The 13146-nt window shown below is 39.6% G+C and overlaps 1 protein-coding gene across 1 annotated transcript in view; it reads right to left on the bottom strand.

The window, feature by feature from the left end:
• Positions 1 to 2375: 2375 nt before the first annotated feature.
• Positions 2376 to 13146, bottom strand: part of INO80C (INO80 complex subunit C) — a 30461-nt gene continuing 19690 nt past the window's right edge. The window contains exons 2-5 of the mRNA XM_010568080.1: positions 12549 to 12659; positions 9483 to 9594; positions 7699 to 7766; positions 2376 to 3018 (exon numbers count right to left, since the gene is read on the bottom strand). Coding sequence (XP_010566382.1) covers positions 2887 to 3018; positions 7699 to 7766; positions 9483 to 9594; positions 12549 to 12659 — 423 coding nt within the window. The 3' untranslated portion in view covers positions 2376 to 2886. The remainder of the gene's footprint in view (positions 3019 to 7698; positions 7767 to 9482; positions 9595 to 12548; positions 12660 to 13146) is intronic.

Below are 13146 nucleotides of genomic sequence, written 5' to 3'. Positions count from 1 at the left end.
CGCTGCTTCTTTTTTTCAAATGCCTTTCTTTTGTCCTCTTTTCAATTTAAATTCAACTAGTTTACGTTTATCTAGATAACGTCCCATCAGTGCTTTTAAATATAAATGTACTTGTCAATTTTCACTTTTTCTAAAGCTGTCAGTAAAACGTACTTTAAAACTACTCTGTGGCACAGATGAGCTCTTCACTTACCCGCATTTTCTCTTATATACAGCAAGGGAGGTATTGCTCAGTTCTGTCATAGAAGGCGCTGATGAGAGCAGCAGGTCCACATGCTGTTCCCAAAAAGAACCTAGCCAGACTGAACAATGTCGTACATGTTGGCCGCTAGATCTTTCCTGTCCTCAGCTTCCTGCTAAAACAAATTCGTCTTGATTGTTCCACATAGTAAACTGTTGTTGATCAGTGTAAGGCTGAATGGTGCTGGTGGCTGACTCATCACTCTTGGCTTGACTACTGCACAGCCTAATGAGTAGAAGTGAGGTACTACCGACTAAGAAAAAAGGGCCAGCAGCTAACAAAGGAAGAAACAAGGAAGGAAAGAAAAGTGAACCTAGCAGCCGTCATATGGATAGAGAGCATTGAGAGAAAGGTCACTAACATTTTTGCCAAATCTAAGCTGTACTTACTTTTCTGATGGCGGTTTATTCAGTAAGACACTTAGGTTTTGAAAACGGAATGCATAAACGTGCAGGAGAAATGAGCTGAGAAGCAACACCTTAATGTACAGCACAGGATTGCGTGGAGCACTTCTGATGGTGAGGGAGCCTGGGTTCCTAAACAGTCATTCCCAAAGAATGTCAGAAATATTTGTGGGAGAGAACAAGCTCGTGAAATACGATTTTCTGAGCTGCTGTCTGCTTATTTAAAGCATAAATGGTCTTACAGCAGTTCTATGTGTTTTCTTTTCATATCAATGTTAAGCTTATCTTATAAACACATCTTCAGTACATAAAGTAAGTTAAAAACATCCATTCTAAAACTCAGATACAAAGAGAATGTGGCTTGGATGCTTACTGGCATGAAGAGAGATATCCTGTCCTATTCTTTTTTGTTCTGTGATACAGTTGTAGCATTATCTGGTATCCAGGGCTTTGAAGGATCTATTGTAAGCATGTCAAAGACTTTTTAAATTACTTTGGTTTTGTAAATATTAGATCACAAAAACTGAGGAATGAGTCCCACAGACTTTCATTAAACAATGTGAACCATTAGCGTTTTTCCTGTTTTGGAGTTGAAATTAAATGAGTATTAGTAACACTCCGTATACTTATTCCTTCAATGAGGGGAGAAAAAAAATCAGGTCTAATAATTACCATGTCTATAGAAATGTGCATTCGAGGTGCAGCTTAGACACTAACTAATCACCATTGTGTGCTGCTTGTGCAGCCAGAGAGAAGAGGTGCCTTGCACAAGATCCCAGTGTCCACGATGGAGTTTAGGTGAGACAGGACTGCCGTCCCGTGATCCGTGTCTCACATCCTTAGTGAGTCCTGGGCAGTCCAGGACTAAAAAGCTAGGGGACAAGTCTTCCAGTTGGCAGTTTTGCCCACGGGAAGAGAGCATTCCCACAGCAAGTGGTAAGTCACTTAGCCACCTTTCTGGCTAACACCCACCGGTTCAGAGAGATAAGGGAGAAAAGTGCCACAGCTACAGGGCAGTTGGTGCAGCATGGGCGCGCAGGCTGTGTGGTTGGAGGCTATGAATGGCTAAGCCTGAACTTGGAGTCCAGATTAAAACTGGACGAGAGTCTAAGGCTGGGATAAACATGCAGAAGTGGGAAGACGACAAATCAGCAGCTTGTCAGAAGGAAGAGGACAAAAAGAAAGAATAGGCAGAAAACCCTCTGCCCCCTTGCCACTAGACTTAAATTTCAGGAAATCATGGTCATTCTGAACATTGGCATATACTCGTCAGCCCCCCCCCCCCCAGCAAGAGTCCAAACTCTCCTTCTGTCTCCTTTCTCTAAAGGGTGACAACGTTCAGTTGCTATCGGTTATTCTTCTGGTACCTCATGGTGCAAAGCTCAGTGTCCTGACACAGGAGACCTCACCTTGCTGAAGTGACACCATCTGGGTGTCAGAACGCCACTGGACAGTGGAATTCCTGCTTTTTTTAGCATCGTTTTTAAAAAGTCTAGGAAATTACTACTTTTTTGTACTAATATTGTACTAACTAGGAAAGGTAGAAGAATAGTCAGGTTGTGAAATGAAACACTCAAAAACTACAAAGTGTCATGAATAAGAGTTACCTGGTGATTGGATTGGATCCTGGTATGTACATTCATTGGGATATTTTAAAAACAAGTTTGAGTCCAACTTTATTTACGCTGACAGTTCTTCATTGCAAATATTTGTGTAAAGCTGTTCATTTCCACAGTGGTCAGTACCATAAACAGTCATCACAACAGCAGCACCTGCTAGGTATTTTAGCTTCATTTTATAGATGGGACAAAATTCTTCACAGCCAAGTGGCGAGCGCATCTGGCAAGGCAGGTTTAGAAGCTGGGATATCTTGGTACCTTGTCCTTAATTCAAATGACTGTTTCTGCTGAGCCAGAGCAGTACATAAAATATACAGGGTGGAGATGAAATCCTGTCTCTAGAGAAATTAATATAACTCGGACATTATGGTACCGATACATAACCTTAAGGTCTAAGTTATTCTGTTCACCAAATCAAATTGCTTACAAATTGGCAAACTAACAAATATCAGCATTTATCAAAATTAAATCCATATGTTCTTCAAATCCATGTATCATCAACTACTTCCAGATGTAAAAATCCATGGATAGTTTTAAGGAACCTCAGTCCTGCAGTCAGTTTCCATCATGATTCTCAAAATTAGCACTGTTCACAAGCGGTGCGCAACAATATTTGGTCTCTTCAGGAAACAATACTTGTTGCTTTCCTTAGAGCTAGGTATCCTGTAACCACATCTGAAGGGAGCATCCGAATATAGGCAAATTCTTCAATAGTACTAAATCTTAGCTTGCTCTGAGGATCTGTGTAGTTCGCCTGAAAAAGAAACAATGGCAGAGACACTATTCAAATAAAATCTCGAAAGAGAATGTTAAAAAAAGTGTCTAATTACAAGACCACAAAATAGTGAGATTCTTTTCCCAGCAACAGCACTGCTGTGCTACCATGTGACCAAAAGTTTATACTTTTTTCCTTCTCCTTGAGTCAGAACTTACGAGAAGTTAACAGACCCCTATAAAATCACATTAGAAATGCATTAAACATAACAGAGGGCTGAAATAGTTTCGTACAAAACACAGTGCAAAAGAAATTCCTCAACTCTCTAAACTCACCCTAGCAACTCTGTGCCTTGTGCAGTCTCTCTCAAGGCAGCTCTCCAAAGAGTCAGGCTGCTGCCAATAAATTACCCACAAAGAGGCTGAATTATGGGTGCTCTGATAGCTTTGGACTGATTTTCTCTTCCTGCATACAACTTAGCTTTTAATTTACTTTAAAGTGGTTGTTAAAGCAAGGGAGTCTCAGCTTATGGTTCTGTGACTGAACTGATAAGAAATTTGAACTGAGCGTTGTGCTCTGCTACAGATGCCTGCTTTCAGGATAGCAGCCTGGCCAGCTCACCCTGGGCTACGCTTGTATCCTCTGCTATATTTGGACCCTGGGTGCCTGGGAGCGATGCCAGTTTCCTTCCATCCTCTCCCCTTCCCTGTTGCTACAGAAACCTTGAGCTCGGATGAGCTCGGGGGATCGTCTCTCCACCTTCAGCCTCCAGGACAGTCAGCGCCTGTTCAGCGCTGAATTACCAACTGCCTGCCAAGGCTCTGAAAGCGTCTTCTCTACCTTTCTTTAAGAGGAGACGGTGGCAGGCTGCGAGGCACAGGCAGCTGAGGTCCCTTAAGACATTGCTGCTAAAAAAGAAAAGGCCAGGAAAAGTTGGAGCATTCCCCCCATCCATACTGTCGAAGCGTAGAGCCCTCTACCATTTTTGTGTTGGAAAGGATCTGTTGGCCATGGTAACAATGCAGTTAATCGTCTGGCCTCATAAGACTTAGCAGAAAATTAAGTGTTATCTGTAGCTTGTTTCTTTACAAAGAAATGCCACGAGGTTAATTAAATGTAGTCAGCTAACAGTCAAGCCATCAATTAGTTTTCAAACAAATGGCAAAGTTATGACACTAGGTGTAAATATATCCTTGGTAGTAACTTTGCAGTTAGAGCAGGTATGCATTTATTTTTATTTCACACTTTAAATCTGGCCTCATGTAAGAAAAAGCTAACCAAGTAGACTGCTTTCCAAATACGCATGATTCTGTAAGAAACTAGCCAAGCAATATCTGCAATTTGTATTGCGCACCAATCCAGGTTGAAAATACTACGGCAGTTCTTCACCCTTCTGATATTCCATATTGGGCTGTACTCTTTGCACACACTAATGTATGGTAACTAGTCATTTGTGCCATGACTTCAGTCTGAAAACAAACTTAACCACTACTTCAGCAATACTTTAAACAGATTAGAAAAGTGAAGTCAGGTGATTTTGCGAAGAAAAAGTTCTGTCATGTTTAGAAACTAAATCAAGGCCACAGATACATGCTCTTCAAATACAATAAATTAGTTACCTCAATCTGTTTTTATAGTAGCAAGGCTGATCCATTTTCAGAAAAGGAAGAGAAATAAAAACATTTGAAGGTTTGGGGTTTTTTTTAATCTGCTTTACAATAAATTACTCTGTTTTGCATGTTAAAATATCTAAATACTCATCTTGCAAGTTTGGAAATAATAGTTTCATTTTGCAGTGTCAATATAGTAGATAATAGCTTTTGAATTCTAGGCTGCCTTACTAATATAAATAGGTTGCTCTGCTTAGACCATTGGTAAATTTAATTCCCTTTATGTGAAAAAGAACAGGATCAGTAGAATTTAATTGTGGCTTTTAATATAATTGCAGGTATACTGATGAGAGTGGTTTAATGTACTTCTCTTTTTTTTGTACCTGCTAGACCATTTAATTCGTCCCTAAATGGGTAATGCTAAAGAATTTATTTTACTTTTTTTTTTTACCCCCATGGGGAATCCAGCATTCCCATAGAAAATATACTCTTACACAAATGCTTTCAGATTTTACACAGAAAATACAGGGACATTTTTCTTATACTAGATTTCTAAAATATTCTATTACCCCACATACATTCCTACTAGGAAATGATCTTGAAAATATATTTAGTGCTTCTTATGAAACATTTCTAGCTTAGCAATTTAAAGGACACGCTGTCTCAGTTACCTTAATAAAAAAGATTTTTTTAAACATGGTATTTTTATCATAGTCTGGAGAAACCTTCCAGGCCAGGTAAAATAGGAAACCTGACTCACGATGCAATTAGAGGATGGAAAATTAAGAAAAAGAAAAAAAGTGGAAAGAGAAAAAAGGGAAACAAAAGCAGCACTGAATGGATTCATACAGAAAGGAGAGTATTTATACTGAGCTAGAATAGTTAAAGTACATAAATCACTGATGGAAAGGAGGAGCTGGTAAAGAAAAACTGAGGAACCAAGAGGAAGACTCTTACTTGCTATGGCTAAACTGACCCTTAGCTGGTAGGGACACGGTCTTCACTCGCATCTATAACCTGCATCATCATCTTGCTACAGGTGCAACAACTGACCAGTTTTGAAATGCATCAAAGGCCAGGGCTGGAAAGCATTATTTGCTTCCTTGGAGACGGGGCAGTGAAAGGGACTTACCCCCTTATGCCTTCTGCCCCACATAAGCCCCTCACAGGTCAGAGATGTGGCAGCAATGCTAATAACACCTGGTGTGAATGCTACTAATACTTGCAAAGTAACTCTAAGGGGAGAGGGAAGGAAACAGATGAACACCATTAAGCGACCCAGCAGGGAATTTTTGCCATTTTGGTGAAACATACGCATTATTATATCACATGTCCACCTATCCCCCCTCCCTCCATCCACTGCTGCTTTATATAGACTAGAGGCACTTATGCAAAGTTGCTTATTCAAGTGGCCCCTGCTCCTTGTCTGAAAACAAGCTGCTATTATATCGAGTACAAGACTGTAAGTCTGCCTGGCTGGAGGGAATTATTTTCCCTGGGTTTGTGAGCAGTCTCTTCCATTTGCTGTCTGCCAGTTCATCTGCGAGGGAGATGTTGCTTTCCCGTTCCCTCTTGAACACCAAGGGTTACCAGCCTCGATCCGAGCAACCCACTCCATTTCCAAATCATGCTCAAAGGCACAGGCTGGAAACATGCCACCTCCTAGGTGCCTTATTTAAATGTGTTACTTCCTAAAAAATAAAAAAGTCAACGAAAACATACGCTACCAAATCAACAACTCAGACGTTAGGATGTGCAGGATTACAGTTGGCGCTACAGCTATTCTGTGATGCCTTGCACTGTATCCTCTATAAGGCAGTCCTTAATTAAGTGCTCACCCGTTTTTTTTTTCCCAATGGGGACTTTCACCTAATTCAGTGTACAGAATCCAAGGTGCTGTGTTAACCTGCATCAAGATAACAAATATGTATATTTACAGGCATCTCTGTGAGGTGATACCGAGCCTGTGAGGTGGGCTAGTGTCCTATCGATGAGAAACAGGTTAAACTGGGGGAAGGGACCCAGAAATTCTGTCTAAGGCTATTTGATGTTACAAAGTTTTCATTATTGTAGTTATTTAGTGTAACCATTACTTAACCCTTTTTATAATCCGAAATACAACATTCCCATTCATTTCAACTGTAATAAATGCATAGGCTTCTGCAAAATAAATCACAGGTGAAAAGATATGCTGTTACTAACACCTGTTTTGTTTTAAGTAAAATTATTCATGTCACATAAGAACAGTGTCAGCAGCAGATACAAAATTTTTGTTGGGCAGAATTCAATGACTTTACTCCTGGTTTGTGCCTACAGAATCTTTGGGGAATTCAGGTGCCAAATTGTAACTACCGAGGCTTTTTGGAGCATGTGCAAACCGTATCTAAGTCAAATGTGGGAGGTTTTTTCCCTTTTCTTTTTCTTTTTTCTTTAACAAAACCATGTAAAAGAGCCCATCTGTGACACACAGGCTATACATCTGCCAAACTCCACGTTCCAGCTCTGAAGCATGGGGGTATTTGAAATTCTCAAAAGTCCATGCCAAGTGTCTGTCTCAGGCTGATTTGTTGGAGGGAAAGTTTGAGAGCAATGATAACAAGTTGGGTTTTTTAACCTGGGCCAATCAATATAATTTTGCCTAATCTCATTCTCGGAAATTGCTGAGCCATCTTTTTAAAAATTTCTCTAAAAGATATAATGAAATAAATCAGCCTCAGGCAAACACTCAGCATGGAAAGTTTCAGTTTGTGTGGTTAAAGCTTGGCAAAGTTAGCAGTCATGGAGACTGTGGGCTACCAGCTCCCACTGTAACAATCTGAAGAATCAGAAATGATGGGGACCAATGCAGACTCCACAGCTGGGAAAGCGGTATGATAGGAGCCACCTGGCAGAACCAGGTATTTAATCTGTCCTGACATATATTAACAACCTAAGGATTTTGTGGGGTAGCGACAGTATTTGGGGTTTGGCCCTAAATCACTGGACAACTGTTAAGCACAAGGCTGAATAGGAACCTCAGCAAGCACATCTTTCACAAAAGCACGCACCAGGTTTATTTCATTGTGGAAAGTGAGATGCCAATTCTGAAGAGAAAAAATAAAATACTTACCGGAAGTCCTGAAATGTCCGAATATTTCTTGGCAGGCTTAAAGGAAGGAGGAGCATCAATACTAAAATCTAGAGATAAACAAAGGGATAAATTCAGTGTGCTATACACCCAAAATGTAAATAGGTAACAATACTTATTTAAAGCACTGCCTTGAGTTTCTGAGGTCTCTATTAACTAGCAACACTAATGCAAAGAAATAAGCAGCAGAATTACCTCTGAAAACATTTAGCCTGTTAGCACTGTAAACAACAGCCTGATTCTGCTCACCTCTCTCATACAAGTTCAGTAAGCAGAATTGCCCTCCCCAAAAGGAAAAAAGTTAGAGCTATTTGAAATGTGTTGATTTCTTCCAAGTCTTAATGAATTCCCTTGCAGTCAGTTATTTGCAAAGAATAGCCGTTATCATACGCATGCTGTATGTTAAGACCACGAAACGTTGCTCAAGATTGCAGCTCTGAAATACTGTAATCCAGAAAAGCAAAGTAATCTTTTAAATCAGTTAAATCTTTAAGCATGTACCACTTTAAGCCCAGTCAATGACCTAGAAAATTGTCTGAATGTTTCAATTAAATGACAGAAATTGCTGTTCTTTTGTGCCCTTTGGATAGCAATTCGGATTCATAAACATTTTTAAGATACAGTTGGTATGTTTAAGTAGTTAAATCCCCAATTTTGGATGTTTACAAAAATATCTTGTACCTGACTCATTTCTTTCTTCCTTCCTGATCTCCCTTGCACCTCATTCAGATGCTATGATCAATTCAAATGCTCCATCCATATCAAATTTCTAACTCACCACCTCTTAATTCAAAAGACACTAATGCCACAGACAGCTGGTTTTAAATATGCAACTGAATTTCTTTTCCCACCTTCTTAAAATAATCCTGTAAATTTACGGTTGCAAACAGAACATAATAGAAATAGCAATATCAGCAGATTGTCAGTTACAATAGCCAGGAACACACAGTAGTCTGCATTTTTCTCTAACAGTTGCGTCTAAAACACTTCAAAAAATGGCAAGCTATTTTTGGATAAAGCACCAAGTCTGACAAAAAGTATATGCATATGCTCAATTCTGCAATGCCTCCACTTGCTTAAGTAAAATCTGAGGATCACATTCTCCCTCCAGCTACGCTCAATAGTATCCTACTTTATGAGTAGATTTGAAGTATATCTAGATTAAGACCACGGCTGTAACTCTGCTCTTGTAGATGCACACCAGCTAGGACTGCTAATCAGGACTGCTAATAGTGAGTGTAGTTTCAGCTGTGCTGATCTAAATAGAGGATGTAGGATTTAAGTCTCCCAAGAATCTAGGATAAGGAGCTGGATAGGAAGCTTGGGCTGAGGTCTAAGCTACTGCAGGTATGTGGCTTAGCAGAATCTATCTGAAAATAGTTCAAATGTAGCTAATCAAGCAGCAGCCACCCGTCAGAAGACGTTTGGGCTGTATGCAGAGGAGGAGGCTCCTCAGCAGTGCAGAGGTGACAAAAACCTGGTGGGAATAAGGAGTTTCTGACGTGGTTTGGATAAATACATTTCCTTTACTAAACTCTCTCCCCAAATGTATTTGAACTTTGTCATGATACTCCAAATTATTTGCTTCCCCTTACTTCCCACTTAGGGCTGGTGAGTGTGATTGGACTAGTCTTAAATGGCCTACTGGACCCTGTTCAAGCAGGATACTGCATGCACTGATGAAATAATTTAGGTTTGTTTTAAAGAAAGTTATCTGTGTGGATTTTATTATTTATAAATACATGCAAAGCGTCTAAGCAGCTTACAGCTAGGATCATTTAGTTGCCATGGCAATGCCCTTTCAGAAGCAAGAATTTGTTTTAGGTTCTTCCAAGTTCTGTTCTTCTTGCCAGCTGCTGCTCCACCAATGCCGGAGTGCTAGAATTAAAAACATGGTGTTTAGAGAAAAAAATAAAGAAAGAATACTATTTCAGAGCGTGACACTTCTATTTCATAGTCTTTCTGATACGTCTCATCTTGTCATGAACCATTCATTATCCTCAGTTATTTGATCAGCAGACTAATATACTGTACGCTTTAATCTTGGCTGCAAGAAAAACAAAGCTTTTTGAACACTGTCAAAGCTACTATGTTTACGATTAACTGAAGGAAATGAAAATCTGCTTTTTACATGGAAATAGAAAATCAGTGTGGTTAGGTTTAGCCTGCGATTACAGGATTCTGTATGTATTTCCCATCATATTAGAACTTATTACTATGAAGTTGTGTCTAAAATTGTGATTACACGGCTAAATTTTCTCTCTCCTTTATGTGGCATATTACAGGTGCAGCTCTAGCTCTTCTACAGATTATCCATGGCTGTAGAAAACACAACTGATCCTGCAAAATGTAATGAATACTATGAGAAACTTTCTGGAAATTTTATTTTTCTTTCAAAGGATAGAAGACAGAAGAATAGAAAAAGGGTAATAAATAGAATGTTGGCTGCCAAGAAAATTTTGCATTTTGAAAGGTACACTAATGGAAGGCTTGCCACAGGTATTATAATGGTAGTTTCAGTTATCAAATGTGATCGCTGCAGAGTAATTTATTTATGTCCCTCCAGAGACAGAAGCTGCACAACATACAATACTACTTCTAAATGATCAAAGGACACAGATTTACAGCTTTACTTCAGAAAAGAAAATGTTCTTACAATTGGGGAGGTGTTGTTATTTCTGTTAATAATTACTACCTGCCACATCGGTCTCATCAAAACTCAGCAAAGTTCTGCAAACACACTTCTGTTGTGATTGGTTTATAAATTAGCCTGTTAAATTGCTGAGAGTGATAGGAGGAAGGATTCAGCGAGAAAGCTTTTTTTCTGTAGACATAAGATATATTCAGAAAAGATGCTCATGAACTGATGATGTATCGGGTTTTGGCAATGGATATCCAATACAGAAAGTACATGCAAACGTTTGCTCTGAGGATAACACCTTAGGAATCTAGAGATCATTGTAAAATAGAGACTGCTGGAATATGAGATGAAATTAAATGTACTACCACATTACTAATTCAAATTCATTGCATGAATTTTCCCCCAAATCATTGCATAATGATATTTTTTTCAGTAATCTGGTTTCTCAAAAGCAACTATTGAGTTTAAATGAACTTATGCCTCCTAGGAATGGGGCTTAGTATCACCTCACATACCTACAATCAAAAGGCAATGACTGCCAAGTGCAAATGAACCAAGCTGCCTCTGCACTAGTGAAGTTCAGGGAAAGCTGGAGCTGGGACAGGTGGAACTATTCATTGCTTTACACAACTGTCAGAAGGTCGTCTTCCCCTTTCTCATTGCCAAGGAATGCAAATTCCTTTCAGGAAGTTTAGAAAAAGGTAATTTCTTCCTTCTTCTCTGCTTTTAAGTCTATCCTCTGCAGTGAGCTAATGGTTCAAACTTGGGCATATTTATGAGAGATAGATTTATTTTCTTCCTTTTACGGCAAATTAGGCTGGAAGGATGTAAAAAGTATCCAAATTGTTACTACCAGTTCATACCGACAAAAAGCTAGTTAAAACTCAATACGTTTCTTCTCAAATTAGTTACTGTATTGGGGAGGACAATTTCGTCTTTTTATTGTAACTGCCTATTATTTCTGCAGCAGTTGCCAAAGGTCCTGTATGTTCATTATCATTTCAAGCATGCAGACATTAGTATTGCCTCTCTGGAAATGGTGATGTCCCTCTAAGAACCGAAGGATCAGCACAAGGCCTCATGGCTACTTAAATCCTATATGGAAGCTACACGGCATGCCTCTGGGCACAAATGGAGCTTTTCCAATAAGCCCCATTTCTCAAACAGGCTGGTGGTCACTGGAGGATTAGCGTGAGCAATGTATACCATCGTTTGAATGCCCCTCTCATGACAGAATTTGCCTGCAAAGCAGATATAGAGCAACTTGCAAGTCAGAGATGAATTTCATGCCCCCTGCCAAACCTACACTTAGCGAGCTGTGTGATGCCCGATTACTCAGGTTTTATGCTGTGGGATATTGTATCTTATTCATACAGAATGAAATCTGGGATGAAATCCTTCTTTCTAAGTACTGGCTTAGCACCAGCAGACTGAGAAGTCTGCTTGTCTAGAAAGCATTTGTACAGTGTGCCAATGAGTTGGCCCTGGCACAGCAAGATAAAAAGATATTAAAAACAAACCCAGCAGTGACAACATTACTAGCTGTAGTCTTCCTTCACCTTCTCGCCCCGTATAAACCTCAGAGTATTTTAGCAGCCTGTATTTCGTCAGCTGTCAGAGTTTACGCGACTTCTGAATGCTGGCAGGCCAGCCTTCTGGGGAGCACGGCGCGTTTGCTTCTACATCTAGCAGTTACTGGAAGAACAGACACCACGGGTCTGTGAAGAGTTTCAGGGGCCCGGAGAGGACCAAAATGCCACTTGCTAATGACTCTCTGGCTGATTTCTATTTCAATTGCTTTGCAGCCTGCCTTGGCTAGGAAGTGGGAGATGGGGTTCCTACGTTCACACGGGTATTAATTGTTCCTCTCTAGCTGTAGTAGTTTGTGAGATAGCACACCGTAAAACTTCTGCACTTACCTTGATCAAGCAGGTTTTTTGACTCTGTTCCAGAATTTAATATAATAGTTCTGCCTCTGGACCAGTGCCATTTTCATGCTATAATATAGTGTGCACTTTGGACCATAGCATGGCATGGACTTGAGGTGAATTTCTTAAAAATTGTCGACCTTTTATTTGGCTGTTAAGCTGACTTTCTTAATATTTACCTTAGCAGTATGGTTAAAAAGAATCCTAGTTAATGTTTTATTTGAAGAGTTTAGAATTTCAGATTGTTAAAATAATACACTTACGATGAAGTTTGGATCTTTAAATGGTAACGGCTTGACGGTTGTTTCCACTGATCCTGTGCTGGAGTCTGTGTTCAGAAATTTGTTTTCATTCATGGCCTCCCCACCTGCACCCTGAAGAAAAAATACAATTTTACTGCTTGTTACTCTGAGCAAGTTTAACCAGAGACAGAGCCGTCTGCCGTATTACCTACCTGTTGCCTTTTTAGCCTTCCTATCTCTTTTGAATCTTTGATGATGTTGCATGCTAGCAGTGCGGAAGCATGAAACAGAATATTTGTCAAGCAATTTACAACTGACACATAAAGGGGAGGAGGGGAATAGAGTCACCAAAGCCTACTGAGTAAACGCAGCATCAGGTTTATTTCAGTATTAATGAAAGCCATCTCTATAAAGTGCAAGACAGCGTGTGAAACCCAAAACAGCAGAAATGTACATTGGATCTATTTCAGAATGTTCCATATTAGAGCATTAACAGGAATATATAAAATTTAGAAAAAGGGGTTTTTTTGAGGTTCTAAAGAAAAATTGATTAATCAGTTTATTCTCCATCCTTGGCTTCAATCATGCCTGAGTGAGGACTGAGAGGAAAAAGTATTTT

The sequence above is a fragment of the Haliaeetus leucocephalus genome, unplaced genomic scaffold (genome assembly GCF_000737465.1).
Source record: "Haliaeetus leucocephalus isolate CR32 unplaced genomic scaffold, Haliaeetus_leucocephalus-4.0 Scaffold237, whole genome shotgun sequence".
Classification (NCBI taxonomy): domain Eukaryota; kingdom Metazoa; phylum Chordata; class Aves; order Accipitriformes; family Accipitridae; genus Haliaeetus; species Haliaeetus leucocephalus.
Note: the sequence above shows the minus strand (reverse complement) of the source record. Positions and strands in the feature narration are given on the sequence as shown.